The sequence below is a fragment of the Formica exsecta genome, unplaced genomic scaffold (assembly GCF_003651465.1).
Source record: "Formica exsecta isolate Colony F162 unplaced genomic scaffold, ASM365146v1 scaffold303, whole genome shotgun sequence".
NCBI classification, from domain to species: Eukaryota; Metazoa; Arthropoda; class Insecta; order Hymenoptera; family Formicidae; genus Formica; species Formica exsecta.
In genome coordinates, this window is record NW_021850289.1 from 437,533 (window position 1) to 453,864 (window position 16,332).

Genomic DNA, 16,332 nt, shown 5'->3' on the forward strand with positions numbered 1-16,332 from the left:
CGGAAGAGAAAGAATTTCCCGCGGTGGGCCCGCCCCTGAGACGCAGTTCATTCACACGGTCGTGTCTCGCTAAATATAATATGGCGGTGACCCCGGTTCCCCATTGTCGATTCCCCTTCGTCCTTCGTCCTTCGTCCTTCTTTCCCATTCCTCACTCTCTTTCTCTTCGATATCCCCTGAATCCAACGCCCCTGCGATTACGCGTCGCCCTTTTGCCCTCCTTCTTTTCCGACCGTGCGCATACGGCCCTGCCGCCCTTCGAAACCTTGCGTCGCCGTCGCAGTCGCGCGCGCGCGCGTCTCGAGAGATGCATCTCCGCTCATTCCACACTTTTTAACAGCTCCAACCAAACCGGGCAACGCACCAGCTGTGTTTCTCGCGAAAAAAAGATCATATAATGATACTTATTGACAAAATTTAGTCAATTAAAGTCATTTTTACCCCGCGTAACAGGAGAGTTTACATCTTACATATCATTATCACTAATTTCAAAGTATAACATTTGTACGCGTTAACATAAATCATTAGACGCGAATGATTGCTATAATGATTATTTAAATAAAAATGGGCAAGACTAGTTGCCTCGTTACAATATGTTGAATGTACGTTGAATATAATATTTTTACAGCTTGCAAGTAATTTACCTTCTATCTAAACGGAGTTGCGAGTAATAATTTATTTTTCTTATTCTTGTTCGACTAGTCTTATGTCGGCGATCTTTGTCGCGGATCTTGAAATATTTTAAGCATCGTCCACAACGCCAATCGCAAATATCTCCACTACCGCATTCAAAATGTCATTCGCCATCGACAAACATGTATGTCTAATAACATTATTCGTTTTTTAAATATGAAAATTTAATATACGTATATGTATATATACACACACATTTATTTTATTTAAAAATGCAAATTGTCTTTAATCGTTTTTCTTATTTAAACCGCATCTTTTGCGCATCCGATGAACGTAATTTATCCATCAGTAGTTACTAAATGAAAAGATGGAAAAATTTCCTTCACTTTGTAGCAAAACATTAATTTTAAGTTAATCAAAAGTGACGAATGACGATAGAATTCCGATATACTGAGGTTTGTAATACGAGCGCGAGTCTCGTACAATCGGTCTCTTGGAAACGGTGCTTTACATCCCTTAGGCTCGGAGCAGTAGAGAACAGCAGAGGCCATTAAACTGTCTACGAATGAGGATGCAGGGGATTTTTACAACGTTTGCGAGAGAGAGCCTGCTTGCTTGCTTGCCTGCCTGCCTGCCTGCCTGCCTGCTTACCTGCTTGCCTGCCTGCCTGCCTGCCTGCCTGCCTGACTGCCTGCCTGCCTGCCTGCCTGCCTGCCTGCCTGCCTGCCTACCTACCTACCTATCTACCTACCTACCTACCTACCTACCTATCTATCTACTCTTCGCTCTTATATTCTTCTTGCTCCTCTTCTTCTTCCCCTTCTCTCTTTCTCCTTCTCCTTCTTCTGTTGCGCTTCTTGTTTCTCGTAGGACCCACAGATTTTTTCTTTTACGCCCTTCTGATCTCCACAACGGCCCAGCAACGGCGTCGCCGGACTGGAATCAAGAGTTACTGTAGAAAGAAGATCTTAACGTGATCTTTCAAGACATCCAAACATTTATTTGATCGTCCTCGTTGTAATAAATTCTTGTCAATTATTTATTAATAATCTATCTCATTCTTGAATTATCTATTGTAAAACAGGGGCTTTAGCATTTTATATTACTCATAAATACGCAATACAAATAAGATTGAGAATATTTTATTCACATCTTAAAATAAAGTTCCAAAATTACGGAGAGTGATTATGATATTTTTGGTAATAAAGAATTTTCTAATAATTTTATTTAAAAAAATAATATATCGCAAAATAGAGTAGTAGTTTTCCAACGAGATAAATCTGTTGTTAATATCGATCTGCATATCCGCAGGTAATGCCGATTTGCCGTAAAACTCCAACCATCATCGGGCGACTTGGAGCGTTTTGGAATCGGGCCTCTCTCTGGATTCTTGGATCATCCACGCGGATATATCTGGGAAACGATAACTATCGACTATACTTGATGACACTAACCCGTAGATCCGAACTTGTGGGCTTTTTTATATGCATACCGCAAGCTCCTATCTACCGGTACATGTAGTCAGGCCGGCGTTAAAACTTTTCGACGGATCCTCCTCTTTCCTTCTTCTCCAACATCATCACTATCACCATTACCACCATCGTCACCATCCTTTTATTCTCCAGAATGCTCCCAGCGCTTCCGGTTATCAGCGACAGACATTTTGACTTTGAGTAATTTTTTATCTCGCACGTGAAAAGAGTACCATCTGTCGATTATTAAAGCATGATTTTGTGTGTATGTGTGTGTGTATGTGACACATGTCTCGTTAAAATTTATATGTATATATACAAAATATATTTTGAATACGCGGACTGTTCTAAAACAAAAATCCAAATGTTGGCGATTGTACACCGAAATAACCTTGTGCGTAATATTATAAAAAAAAATGATATATCCTTAAATATCTTTTCGATATGTAAGATAAATTATACCTTTCCAAGATTTGGAGATGCGCGAAAAAGGCTCTACTGTTATGATAGGCATAAGACTTTAATTTGTTATTATATCTAGTTATAATTAATATATTCAACGACATAGTATTGACAAATGTCTATGTATTGCGTTAATTATTGCATTAGCAATGGATGCGGATCGATATGCAAATCAAATTGATTGTATAGATACAAAGAATCTCTAGTGAGAAAAATAAACAAAGGAAAATATAAAGCCAAACGACTGATCGAAAAATCTATCGAAAATTAAGAAAAGGAAGAAACGTCGATGGACGTCGAGGAAGAGGAAGCCCGCGACGATGTCTGGGTGAGGTAGTAGGTTGTATAGTAGGGAATGGAAATTCGCGAAATACGAAGTCCACTGTACAACTTGCTAACTTTCCCGGTCATCGGCGCTGCGACGCTACGCGACTCTTGAAGAATCGCAAAGTTTATCGCGGAAAGAAATAAAACTCGAAAGAAATTTTATTTTTATACAAATGTGTATAAATTGGCAAGTTCTTAAATTTAAAAAATTTAAGTTTTAAAAATTGGCAAGTATAAATTGGCGATTCAATGTTAAAATGCGTATAAGTGTCTCTTGACACGAATGCGTGCACATGTGCGTGTACGAATGTGCGTGTACGAATATGAGAGAATGAGTTAAAATACCACGCAATCTATAGTCTCTTGCGAATAAGGTTTAAACCAATATAATTCGTATAAAAAGTCCCTTCATCGGAATATGAACTTGCGCGCTCTTTCTCTCTCTCTCTCTCTCTCTCTTTCTAGAGCATTCGTGCTATATAATAGCATGAGAACAGATATACATAAGAAAAGAGATTATTTCATCATTAGCTCTTCCGTTTCTCATTCTTCAAGCGTAAATTTTGCACATGCAGTTAGATTTCGTACAGATTAATTAGAAGATATCGATAAATTTTACAAAACTAGAGAGTTAGGTTTCTTCACATATAAGAAAAAAGCTCGATTGATTTAAAATATGACAGAACATTTCTCTTTTTCAACTTATTATCGTTAAAATTTTTTCAATTAATTTTTATTTTTATTTTTATTTTTTTTTTTTTAGGATAATCTATAGCACAAACTAGCCAAGAAAGACAATCATAAATTTGCATAAAAGAGAAAAGACGGAACGATCGCAGAGCGTGAGGGTGAGATGGAGAGAATGAATGGTGATGAGCGTGAAAAAGAAAAAAAGGGCAAAAATGGCGGGCGGGCTGATTATAAAGCCTGCCGCGTCGCCGGTTCCCTGAGACCCTAACTTGTGACGTCGCGTCCGATATCTCACAGGCTAGATTCTCTGGTATTGGCGATGAGTGCTGCCTTTTGCCGATCAAAAGTCAGTCCTAACAACAGAGATACAAACGGCCATGTGTGTTACAACTTACAACTTGCCTGTCACGCCGCAGTTGCGTATTTTATCGCGTATTTTTTATTTTCCTATGTTATTATACGATTAAGGAACAAACGATTGCTTATGTTACATACTCGTTACATGATCCTTTATCGATGACTTGCAAATAAACTTACTTTTCGTATCCCGATTTCTATTAAATCGAACACACCTTTTTTAGTATCATTTATTTTAATTATATAAACTTGGAATAAAAATTTGGGTGAGCCTTTTGTTTTGTTTTTTTGCCAATGAAGTCAAGGATACTCTTTGTCACTAACAAAAGATGAAGTTAAATTTCATATTCAATTTGTGTAATGTCAGAATTGTATAAAGAATGTGATATCTGCTACGGCACAATGTGTATGTATTATATATTAGAAAAAACAATAGATTAAAATATATATATCGTGATCTTTCAAGATATATTTTATAAAATATTCACATTTCTCTTGGAGACAAGTTTAAAGATTTTGACATATATTATATCTATTTTTATATATTCATGTATATATCAAATTGTATTTAGATATATTCAAAAATATACCAATATATCAGTGAGAAATATGTCTGTGATATATTTAACAATATTTATATTATTACATGCAACCTCTTTACATAATCGATTATAATATCATACCATTGTGATGGATTTTCAAAAAATTATAGTTATTATACAAAGCTCTCGTGTAAACATATAATCAACCAACATATATACTTATATATCAAATACATTTATATGTACACAATTCTGAATACATATATATTATAAAAAAGATAATACCTAGTGTCTCTCTCTCTCTCTCTCTCTCTCTCTCTCTCTCTCTTTTTTCTTTACAAATGGGGAGAACATGAAAGATTATCAAAATATCTTTACAATTTACATGCTTACACATATACCATCACTATCTTTAATGATTACCGAAACAAGTAGACAAAATCACAATGTTCTTTAATATATATTGTTGTACTATAGTTTATAAATATATGTCTATAAGAATAGAAAAATGCTCTTCAATTTACATATTGATTTTTTTTTTTTTTTTTTTTTTTTTTTTAATTTATTTTGTCATTGCTTGTGAGATTGTGGCATTGAAAAATTACTCAATTTGTTTGGAAACGACGAGTAAAGCATCTGATAAATTCGTGAATAGTGAAGAAGTAATTCAACAATATTGAGTTGATAAAAGATAGCCACACAAGTGATTTTACATGTTTGTATCTCGGAAAAAAAACTAGTTTTATACTAAACTTGATAAATATAGAATAGTTACATGATATAATAACTTTGCATATATACATGCTCAATACTCTGCGTACAAATTATTATCTTAAATAAAGTGATAGACACATCATGGGATGTTTACGGTAAAAGCACTTTTATTAACAGCAGCTAAAAATATACGACTTCATCAGAAATACCTTCTTCCTTCCTCGACAAGTTTACTCAATTCCGCGGCTGAATAGCCCAATAACTGTTTTAAATCACAAACGAATTTATAAACAAACCGTTTGCCATGAACTTTAGAAATCATATCACCATCGTAATAATATCGAAGCGCTCTACTCAATTTTTCATAATTCATCGATGGCTTATTCTTACGTGCTCCCCATAATTGTGCCACTGCTTCTGGCTGATTAAGTTTAAATTCCCCTTCAGTTCCAATCCACTGAATCGCATCTCTATATTCTTTATCCGTTAGTAGCTCTAATAAAAATTGCCATAACTGTATTTGGCCACTATTAACGGATCGACTGGAAGTAGCAATAGTGATTGAAGTTGGATCGACACTCTCCAGTGGCATGTTAATTACACGTGTCTGTTGGTTCACCGCAGGCCTCGGTTTTACTACTTTTTGATTTCGCGCTTTAATAGACTTTTCCAAAGTGCCTTCAGTGGAAGAGTCTGGCGCATCTTTTTGCACTACAGCTGCAAAATGGCAACAATATCGTAAAATCACAAAGAGTAATCTAGATTTAGATTTATCAAAAAACAATCATTGTTGCTGGAGACCAGGCAATATTAAATATTTCCTTTTCGTAGACGTACCGACGAATTTGCATTTTCTAAGAAGTTCAAAATGCGTCCAAAACACATCTCCTGGATCAAGAGGCACTTTTGCATGAAACTCCTCCATGGTAAGGTTGCACAGCTGCGTCCCGGTTATATTCCAATCGGCCAAACGTAACGATACTAAATTGAATTGTCTAACGGCCCATTGCAGCCAATGTTTAACATGTGTTTCTGACCAATCTTTTGGATCAGTTGGTATTTTTAAGCGTTCCTTTAAAGAAACATATATGTATTTCTTCAGACTAAACATATAGAATAGTTTATTTTATGTGAATATTATTTCAAGATTAGGATTAAGTACTATATGAAAAGCTCACATTAGACAAATTTATATGAAAGATTAATCTTATTTGCAAATAATTTTATATAAAATTTATCAAGCAATCAAGCTATGCGTACATAGAATAAAACAAATCTTGTATAAACTTTTGATATATAGAAATTAAATTATACAAAATACAGTGAATATACAGAATAATACTTTTATATTTTACTTTACCTGTTCCTTTTTATACTGCGCATCCACCATCCACTTTATAACATTTCGTTTATTTTCCTGAGCTACAGGCACCGGTGCTACGTTACAACAAAAATATTAATTGCTAAACATTAAATTTTTTGATTGGAAATTTTGTCTGAAAATAGCTGCATATGTATTTGTACGCACAATTATTTTCCACAACTTCAATGTAATCTTCCGCTGGCTTGAGAACATCCGCTATATTGATACGTTTCTGCATAGGCTTTATTTGTACATTAATCTGAACTAGCCCTTCTCCTTGGACACATTGATCGACCAAATTTTTATGGCTTTCCAGCTATTATAACAGACTCGTAAAATGCAGAGGCCGAAAGAAAAAAGAAAAGAAGAAACTATAATATAGCGTATGATTTGTCGCTTACCATCTGTGCATTTTGTAACCAAAACGAATAGTTTTTCAAATCTATGGTAAGCCTCTCTTCCAAAAGGCTCCTTAATGTAGATAAAGGTTCTCTAATGTCCATGTGTTGCATTAATATTCCCTCGTTACAATATTCACCATTTACGGTGCCTTCCAATGTAAAACTGGGTTCTACTTCCAAGTCGGAACTATCTTGTTGCAGTTGTGCCATAATATCATCCTCAGAAGGCGAGAAAATTGTTTCCGGTTCCATTTTTATTTGTCTTATCATGGCATAATCGGAATCGTCATCAGTATCAAAGCTAGTACCAAATCAACGAAATGAGTATCTTAATCGAAATCTTAATCATACATATAAGTTAGATTAGGTTATAAATTTAAAAGAAAAAGAAAGAAAGAAAGAAAGAAAGAAAGATAAATTCACTAACCTTTTATCAGAACTTTTTCGACAATTTTCTAGATCCATGTTGAGTAAACACGTGGGCAATTTTTACAATTTAATTTATTGTAAACTTGTGCAACACTTTTAACAAGCTATTCGTTTATGTTAGTAATGATCAGAGAGTAGAGTACTCGTGTCGCACACACACACACTCACACACATATATATATATATACATTCGCTTTATACACAATACACACTCGTGGACGGAAAGATCATGGGGTTTAAAAAAAACAAAGAAAAGAAAAAAAGATCCATTCTTTTCATAACTGCTAGCGTTGTGTGTAATTCACACTACATTCGCCGTACGATATTCTGATATCCAATATCCAATAGAAAATGTGGATTTCAACTAACAATTTTTTCGTCTCTAAAAAATAAACTCTCCTATTGGATATCCGGACATTGTACATCGAACCATCGAATGCAATGTGAATTCTTCACTACCGACCAACGACCAACCATCAACCATCTTGGCATAATCGTTGTGTTGCGCTGGTTGCGCTGGTTGCGCTTTGCGTTGTGTGTGGCGCTGGATAAAATAAACGAGAACGGGAAATATATAATCGAACGGACTTGCATACACAAATACACATTTACAATGTCTATATGTAACAAGTACAATCGGAGCTTTCTCATTTTTATTGGCGAAAGGCAACGGAAATAAGCGTCAAACTGTCAAACACACTGCTGGCGATATACACGGGTGGTGAAATCTCAATCATCAAAGGTATATATTCCAGTATATTCCTTCCATTAACGACACACTTATCGCTCTCGGTTAAATCGCTAAACAATCATAGCACTTGCGATAATTGGAGCGGCAGGTTGACACATTTTCATATACTTTGAAAATCGAGAAGCTGTAGTATACATTACACACATTTTATTTGGATATATTTGTGATTACTCTTGCTAAATTGAACCTTTTCTCGTTCGACAGCTTCCGTTTGTAAAGAGGATGGACAATTTCGAAGGAGAAAGCAGAAGGGAGACTAGTAGGGATGATGGAAGGCAAGGTGTTGGACGCGGACATCGTGTCTGGGATGGACTCCCGCAAAACAATACGGCACTTAGGCGACCACATTGCGCGTCAACTGGTAATCAGCCCAGTGCAGGTCAGTTTCGATTGCGACAATTACAGGCTCGTTATATATTATCAACTTGGAAATAATTATTCGTGTAGAACCCATCTCACCGATAACTGCGGAGCATAATCTCAAAGAAAAAAAATTCCGGCTTGTCCCATTGTCACCGCAAGCGGCTGAGTTTGTCCCAAGATCCTACAAGTTACCACAAACTTCTTTATCGCAGCCTCCAGTATCAGAATCAAACGCATTCCCTACTCGTGTAAGCAACTCAACATACTCCGACTAATCTCTAAAGACATCAATATTCAACTATGCCCTCATAATTCTTAATAACTTGCCAATAGCAACTTATCCATCAACATACAAAGAGTTCTATACAAGATAGGCTCAGACGCGCTCGTGAAACACCACCGAATGTATGCGTACCTTCGTCGTATCTAAGAAAGTCTGATGATCTAATGGATGACAATGCCCTTGAAGAAGCTTTGCAACTACAGTGCAACATAGAAGATTCAGACATGGGAAATTACGATAAATATACAGATGATCAATGCACGTTGAATGAGAATAAGGTAAAAATCTAATCTAACTTAATATTTTTTAGAAATCTTTAGAATATTTTCATATACCGATAATATTTTGATCAGAAAAAGGAAGAGGAACAAAATAAAGAGGAAGAAGCTTACAATTTTCAAATTTGTCAACGTCTGAATGATATTATCAATATTTTAATTGTAAATCCTGCAGAGTTCACCAACTTAATTCCACCATTTGTCAACAAACTTAGGTGGGACCGCATGCGATGCCTACAAGCGATTGTAACGACTATAATTGAATCGGTAACACAAGTTTCTCCTTCATCTACAAATATGTATTTATAGGTCAATGTAATTTTCCACAAAACTCACCTTAGTCATTCTTGATATTTATTTTATTCTACATAGTGTTTGTATGCGTCGCTTACTTTATTTATATTTTCAGTCTATAGCTGAAAGCAATTTTCGATATAGTGGAGCCCGATTCTGTAAATATCTCGATAATACTTTAGAAGACTGCAAAGAACTATTTATGTTCTCCAAAGAACTATTCAGGGATTTATTATATTTCCAGTAAGTTTAAATGTCTGTGAAATTTATTTTTGAAATTGTAATTATTTTTTTATATATATATATATCAATGATGCATTATGTTATGGATGTTAGATGTAGATTGGAGACTCGATTCGAAGAAGCCGAGTGGCAAAAGCAAAGCGAAGAAGAACGCGATCAAAAAAAGTGCAATGGATTGATATTGTTTTTAGCAGAGTTGGTTGCCCAAATGGATGAATCTTACGCTTTTACTTTAGGAGAACTCTTGGTATGGTTTATTACTAAGGTACTGCAGAGACCAGCATCAAATTCTGTCAAGTACATATGCCAAGCGCTTAAAGTAAGTTGAAGTGTAACGGTGATGATAATTTTATATAATTCTCACCTATTATTTTTGATACATGCGTGTATATATATTTGATGTAATGCATATGTAGTTGGCAGGTCAAAAATTGGAAAAGGATAAGAGTATGAGTAAAGATATGGAAAATATGATGCGGGCGCTGACAGAACTGGTAAATAATGGGCAAGTTGATACACATGTGGGAAATATGGTAAACAGCGTTCACGAATTACGAAAGGATTGGGGAAGAAGAGTATCTAATTGTGATTTATCTGGGACAAGCAACGCATTGTCAAATAAAGTACATCAGCAATCGGACCAACTAGGTGCATCTAATTATAATTCATCTGGAACTAATACTGCACCATTAAGAGAAATACAGCTGGATCAACCAGTAATGTATGGTCCTGATGGCGAAATTCTATCTGCAGAGGAAAGTAAATTTCTCCAAGACAACGTCAAATTGGATTTCGATCAGCAGTATGTATATTGTACTTTATATCTGTAATATAAATATATGATGTGGCAGTATTTTTAATTCAGCAATATATTCCAATATAAAGACACTTGTTTAGAAAGATATGTATACTAATATTATCGTGCAATGGTACAGGCCATCTGACGAAGAATACGAGGATGATAATTATGATGACGAAATTGCGACCGCTTACGAAGAGTTTTTGAAAGATAAATCGAAATAAAGTGCAAGATAAAATTGATGTAATCTCGGAGATTATATTATGACTTGGATATTTCGCTATAGATATATAAATACTTGTTTAAAAATATTGCGATTAAAAGAGAGAAATTGGATTCTACTACAATGTGAACATTAAAAAAGCCAAATACAAAAATATCTGCATTTTAAAGGTAGGAGCAGAGCATTGCATATACACAATCATACAAAACACACCGATCCATACGAAAGATATGCGCTAAACGCGGAATAATTTTCAATTCACATTTAACACGTTTCATCATGTGTACAGATATGATAGTAATGTTCGCATAGTGACATACATATTTGCATATATGTAGCATACAGAGTATAATAAAATAAAACATCCGAATAAATCCAATAGATTTGAAGATGCAAAAATATGTAATTTGTATAATACCAAAAAGTAAATATGATGTATAAAGAAATCTTTTTTCTCAACATCACTATTTTCAGAGTTTCTAGACATATTTTTACCTCTTTGGTTGATACTTTAAAAAGTATATAATTATTAAATATTCATTTACAATGATAAAAACGCTTAAAATCATCCAAGTTGTAGTTTACACATTTTTGGTATCTTCAAATTTAAATGAGTTATATTCAAAGAGATATTCCATTTTTTTTTCTGATGATTCAATCCGTATATATGTTTTGTATAGTAAACATGTATTTTGCACATTTATTTAAAGTTGTGTGTGTGTGTGTGTGTGTGTGTGTTTGGTGAGTGTGCGGATAGGTAGGTGTGTGTGTTGTGTGCGCGTGTGGTTATGTATGAAAGTTCTTAAATATATATAACACAAGTTTTTATACTTGTTATATATATATATATATTTTGCAAATGTGTATATGGGTGACAAATGAATAGCGCTATTTTCTTGATCCAGTCTTTAATTTTGATCATAGAAAATATATTTTTAATTCTAATACATTATAAAGTAGCATTTGTATCTTTTTGTCCACGATCCACAAAATAATTCATATAATTTTCGGAATAAATTAAAGTTCATTGAATCGACATTTCACATTGATAAGCGAATGATTTTCGACAAAAGTTTATAAATATACGAATAATTATATGTTTTTCGAAATTGCAGTATCGAATCGTGCGTTTTATTCGTAGAAACGATAATAAACCAGAAAATACGATCACCATAGATAGTTCTCATTATCATAATATATTTTATTCACACGATTTTTATTTACATATATAACACATGTTTTTACTTTTTATTTTATCGATATTTTTATTTTAGATTAGCATGTTACGTAAGTTTTTTAAAAAGTTTGATGCGGAAAGATGCTATACGCGATATAAAACCGATATGCGATAATTTATAATTGAATAACAAGTACATACCAGATCCACTTCAATTGCGTTGCAGCTGGACCGAACATATATAATCTCCATGGAAATCCATTTTTGGCGCGAAAGGAGTTCTCTCATCACGAAACTCTGCGCATGAAGCTGCAACGTGATTACTCATACCTGTTTTGACGTATTGTATTGCACGCGTATATGGAATAGCATTGTAATTCGCCAAGTAATTGTAAAAGTTGATGATCTCTGACCGTGCTATCTTTCCATTCATCTTTAGAAAATTTGAAGATTTATAAAGATTTTAATATACCCACGCACACATAATACCGCGTAATAAAAAGTGAAAAATTAGAATCGGACACGTTATTAAAAAAACGCGTAGGCGAAATTTATCGAATACCTTAAAAAACAATCAGGGCCGTGTGTGGGCGAAATTTAAAGTGGGGTTGAAGGTCGCACGCACATCCTGGATGGTGGGGTCTATCGCACCTTCATCATCTCTGCGATCGCGGGTGATTCGTTAGTCTTCCCTTCGCATTTCCACCGAGCATAAAGTTGTAAGTAAAGATGGGCATATTTCACTCGGATAAATTTTTATCTAGTTATCTGGATAAAATTTTGTCTGCTATTCATTATTATTTTTTGTGTCATACAAAAATACGATAATTGATATGAAAAATATTTCCAAAGTATATTATTTCCTTTATCTATTTTTTTTTTTCCATGGAGATATCTTCTTCGACAATGAATTCCGAATATTTCAATTTTAATAGATTGTATAATCTTGGAACACGCAGAGTTGTTAATTTGAAGAGAATTATTAGATATTGCTAAAGATATTATGTGTATCGTTTAATGTTCACAGTTTGTATTTAACAAATTTAAAGATTCGAATAAGAATGTGTTTGTCACAATTACGAATAAAACGAATTATGCCTCGTCTTTTTTTTTTCACATACAACATACATGTATATTATTTGAATAATTAAAATAATCTTTTATGCCTTTTTTTTTCTAGTTACAAGAAAGTAAACTCTATTGTACTTGAAACATTTTTTATGACGAAAAATAATTTTAAGAATTAACACACGTAACACGATTTGTATGCATCTTTTGTAATTCGGAAAAGATTTGTCGTGTGAATTTTGTTTCGCCCTTTTATATACCGCCATAAATTATTATTACTATATTATATGCGCACAGATAGAATAGTGGCAAAATGCATCACTCGCGAGCCGTAGCCTTGCTCGTGCTTCTATTTGCCGTGATGATCAACGGCAGTCAATATATTCAATCACGAATAGTTGCATCTGGTAAGTTACATTTAAATTACGCAAGGCGTTTAATGATCATTATAATACTGAATCATTCTATCTATAGGCGGTTGCGACAGCTACACGTGTGGAGTCAATGCGAGATGTACAATGAGTGAAGGACGGCCGGTATGCTCGTGCTTCAATCTACATATGGGAGACCCGCTTGCGCGATGCGTCCGGGTCGAATGTTTGAGTGAGTAAATCTCTCTACTAAAATTATATTATATACTCTTTTTTTATATAGAAAGAGAAGAGAATAATATGCCTTGTGTTTTAATTAAATCTAAATTTATATCAATCGATACGGTATTGATTAGTACGTTTATCAACGTTTTAGTCAACGACGATTGCCCATACAATAGAGTATGCACAAACAACAGGTGTGTCGATCCCTGCGTAGGATTATGTGGAGTAAATGCGAATTGCGCGACCAGAAATCACATAGGTACCTGCCAGTGCCTACCAGGACACAACGGTGATCCGTTTTCGGGTTGTCAAGTTGCCGATCCCCGTATGTATAAAACTTTAAATTTAAACAACAAAAATGTCTAAAAAAATACGTGGTAAATATTACAACTTAAAGCAATTTCTTGAAACTGTTTATAATCTTTCTACATTATCGTTTAAATATTTCCTCCCTTTTTTATCTGTACAAATATAAATTATAATTTAAAACACACACATACATACATTCTTTCTCTATTTAAATCATTGATAAAAAAGTTTTGCAAGTTGTGTCATCAAAGAAATATTTGATGCGATATAGAAGCCGCTTGCAAACCGAGTCCGTGCGGAGAGAATACACAGTGCGAGGTGATCAACGAAGTGCCAGTCTGCACGTGTCTACCGGGTTACAGGGGTTCGCCTTTGGCTGGATGTCGTCACGAGTGCGAAAGCGACAGCGAGTGCTCTCAACATCTCGCGTGTTCGTCATCCTTCAGGTGTGAGAGCCCCTGCAAATGCGGAGAGAACGCGGAATGCCAAGTTATAAACCACCAAGCAAAATGTACTTGCCCGAAAGTAAGACATTCCCATTTTTATCCTTGGGCGAAAAAAGAGATATAAAAATCTGACTAAGCGACCCGATGACTAAACAAAATTCCGTGTGTGATCAATCTGTTATTTTTTGTTTCAGACATGGGTGGGAAATCCATACGTCGCTTGTCGACCGGAGTGCACCGCCCACTCAGAGTGTTCGGCGGCCAAACCCGCCTGTCTGTATCAAAAATGCGTGAATCCGTGCGACGGCGTTTGCGGAGTGAACGCCGATTGCAATCTACGCGGTATTACACCCGTTTGTAGCTGCCCGAGGCACATGACTGGCAATCCTTTCGTTAGCTGCAGATTATTCGAACCGCGTAAGCGATCAATGTGTAGCGATTTTCAAGTGCCATATTCTTCTCATCTCCTGTCTTGATTATTAATTGGCAGAGCCGACAAGAAAAGGAAAAAGAAACTATTCCTCGAGAAAATGTGTCTCTATGTTTTTAGGTGACCTCTGCGAGCCGAATCCTTGTGGTACGAATGCCATTTGCACGCCGGGCCATGATAACACCGGAAAGGAGAGGCCGGTGTGCACGTGTCCCACCGGTTACATCGGCAATGCCCTGACGAGCTGTCAGCGTGGGGAATGCTTCACTGACAGTGATTGCCCCGATAATCGCGCGTGTATCGACTTCACGTGCGGAAATCCGTGTACTGGTCGCGAGTGCGGTCCGAACGCCACATGTACGCCCCGACATCATATCGCAGTTTGCACGTGTCCGCAGGGGACTAGAGGTGACGCTCTATATACCTGTAATCCGATCGAGAGTAAATCGGTGTACGATTACGGCCGCGCCTATCGTTACCGTTACTACTAGTCACAAAACAGTACCACCAATTTCATTTTAAAAATATTCGACTCTCTTTCTCTCTTTATTAATTTACTCTAATTTATATTTGCACGCATGTTTTTTGCGAAAAACATGGAAAAGTGATCGCGTCTCTATTCGCAAGTCGTAATAAACGGTGGTAACAGAGCAATCTATTTTTATAACATACTACGCTATTTTTTCTATTTGTGTTCATCATAGATCTCTCATATAAAGTGTTCTATATATATTTTTCTTTTTCTACAACTGTAGCTGGTCGCAAACTTAGTTTAAATTTTTAATATAAAAGTAAATGCACCGCATACCGCGCGCGCGATTTATATTATATAATCTCAATATCTTACTCAGTATATCAAAATAAATTTTTTTCTATTTGCCCTTATTCTTCTGTTCTTGTATTTTTACGTCAATAGATATAATATTGTATATCGTATGTATCTATATAGTACACGCAAACTTTTATAATCACGTAATACGAAAAGTATTTGTGCAATGCTATAATATCCTTGTAAAAAAAGATCCAAATTAGATTACATTTCTAAACAATAATTTTTATTTTAGAGATTTTAACTTTATGTACACATTTAATAAATATGGAATCCACAAGCTAATGGTTATAAAATTAGCGGAGAAATTTAGGGCAAATGGCTTGCCAGTATATACAATTTAAAAAAATAAATAATTATGATCTCGTGTATTACATGATACATCACATGTATGCTATGAAAGAATCCTGCTATATATGTATTAGTACAATTATTGGCAGCATCATTATACGGCGAAATTTATCAATTTTGAAACAAAGACATTGTCGTCCGCTTCAGTATTCCAGATTTTGTTTATAAACTCCTCACTTTTTCCTCACAAATATAGACATTGATCCTATTGTTACTTTTCGCGCGTTCTAAACGATTGTCTATATACAATATTAATAGATATTAATTTATTAGTAGTGTCAAATCTCACATTTATTTCACATCTACATTCACGCGACTAATATATAGCTGTATTATAAAAATTATAGTACATGAAAAAACAATATATCTCAATTTTGTTGAGAAAAAAAAATATGTATATAAATATTAATAGTATTAGTAGTGTCAAATCTCACATTTATTTCACATCTACATTCACGCGACTAATATATAGCTGTATTATAAAAATTATAGAAATTATAGT

General features: G+C 34.9%; 3 protein-coding genes and 1 long non-coding RNA gene across 4 annotated transcripts in view; 3 read left to right on the plus strand and 1 right to left on the minus strand.

Annotated features, from left to right (window-relative positions):
* Window positions 1-5,037, plus strand: part of LOC115237689 — a 21,958-nt gene extending 16,921 nt beyond the window's left edge. Inside the window, exon 2 of the long non-coding RNA XR_003884377.1 lies at window positions 1,945-5,037. This is a non-coding gene — a long non-coding RNA (uncharacterized LOC115237689). The remainder of the gene's footprint in view (window positions 1-1,944) is intronic.
* LOC115237687 (DNA-binding protein Ets97D) lies at window positions 4,542-7,426 on the minus strand. Its single transcript, XM_029810906.1, has 6 exons — window positions 7,389-7,426; window positions 6,962-7,262; window positions 6,726-6,876; window positions 6,558-6,634; window positions 6,035-6,269; window positions 4,542-5,914 (listed from the first exon to the last, which is right to left on the minus strand). The coding sequence occupies exons 1-6, from the start codon at window positions 7,424-7,426 to the stop codon at window positions 5,397-5,399; spliced, it is 1,320 nt and encodes a 439-aa protein (XP_029666766.1). The 3' UTR covers window positions 4,542-5,396.
* A 12-nt stretch (window positions 7,427-7,438) lies between these two features.
* On the plus strand, window positions 7,439-10,998 carry LOC115237686 (polyadenylate-binding protein-interacting protein 1). Its single transcript, XM_029810905.1, has 9 exons — window positions 7,439-8,132; window positions 8,346-8,520; window positions 8,589-8,752; window positions 8,838-9,065; window positions 9,141-9,332; window positions 9,475-9,602; window positions 9,696-9,921; window positions 10,019-10,404; window positions 10,538-10,998. Exons 2-9 carry the CDS (start codon window positions 8,364-8,366, stop codon window positions 10,623-10,625), a joined length of 1,569 nt encoding a protein of 522 aa, XP_029666765.1. The 5' UTR covers window positions 7,439-8,132; window positions 8,346-8,363; the 3' UTR covers window positions 10,626-10,998.
* Window positions 10,999-11,387: 389 nt separating this feature from the next.
* On the plus strand, window positions 11,388-15,801 carry LOC115237688 (neurogenic locus notch homolog protein 1). The gene is made up of 7 exons (XM_029810907.1): window positions 11,388-12,520; window positions 13,167-13,276; window positions 13,344-13,472; window positions 13,617-13,790; window positions 14,046-14,299; window positions 14,415-14,637; window positions 14,771-15,801. Exons 2-7 carry the CDS (start codon window positions 13,183-13,185, stop codon window positions 15,139-15,141), a joined length of 1,245 nt encoding a protein of 414 aa, XP_029666767.1. The 5' UTR covers window positions 11,388-12,520; window positions 13,167-13,182; the 3' UTR covers window positions 15,142-15,801.
* Window positions 15,802-16,332: the final 531 nt, after the last annotated feature.

Coding starts and splice junctions, on each gene's coding strand:
- LOC115237687 (XM_029810906.1), bottom strand. CDS start 7,426: ATGGATCTAGAAAATTGTCGAAAAAGTTCTGATAAAAG. Junction 6,635..6,725: donor TGAAGTTGTGGAAAATAATT/GTGCGTACAAAT, acceptor GTTGTAACGTAG/CACCGGTGCCTGTAGCTCAG. Junction 5,915..6,034: donor TAGAAAATGCAAATTCGTCG/GTACGTCTACGA, acceptor GCCATTTTGCAG/CTGTAGTGCAAAAAGATGCG.
- LOC115237686 (XM_029810905.1), top strand. CDS start 8,364: ATGGACAATTTCGAAGGAGAAAGCAGAAGGGAGACTAGTAGGGATGAT. Junction 8,753..8,837: donor CAAACGCATTCCCTACTCGT/GTAAGCAACTCA, acceptor ACTTGCCAATAG/CAACTTATCCATCAACATAC. Junction 9,333..9,474: donor TAACGACTATAATTGAATCG/GTAACACAAGTT, acceptor TTATATTTTCAG/TCTATAGCTGAAAGCAATTT.
- LOC115237688 (XM_029810907.1), top strand. CDS start 13,183: ATGCATCACTCGCGAGCCGTAGCCTTGCTCGTGCTTCTATTTGCCGTG. Junction 13,277..13,343: donor ATCACGAATAGTTGCATCTG/GTAAGTTACATT, acceptor TTCTATCTATAG/GCGGTTGCGACAGCTACACG. Junction 14,300..14,414: donor CAAAATGTACTTGCCCGAAA/GTAAGACATTCC, acceptor TTTTTGTTTCAG/ACATGGGTGGGAAATCCATA.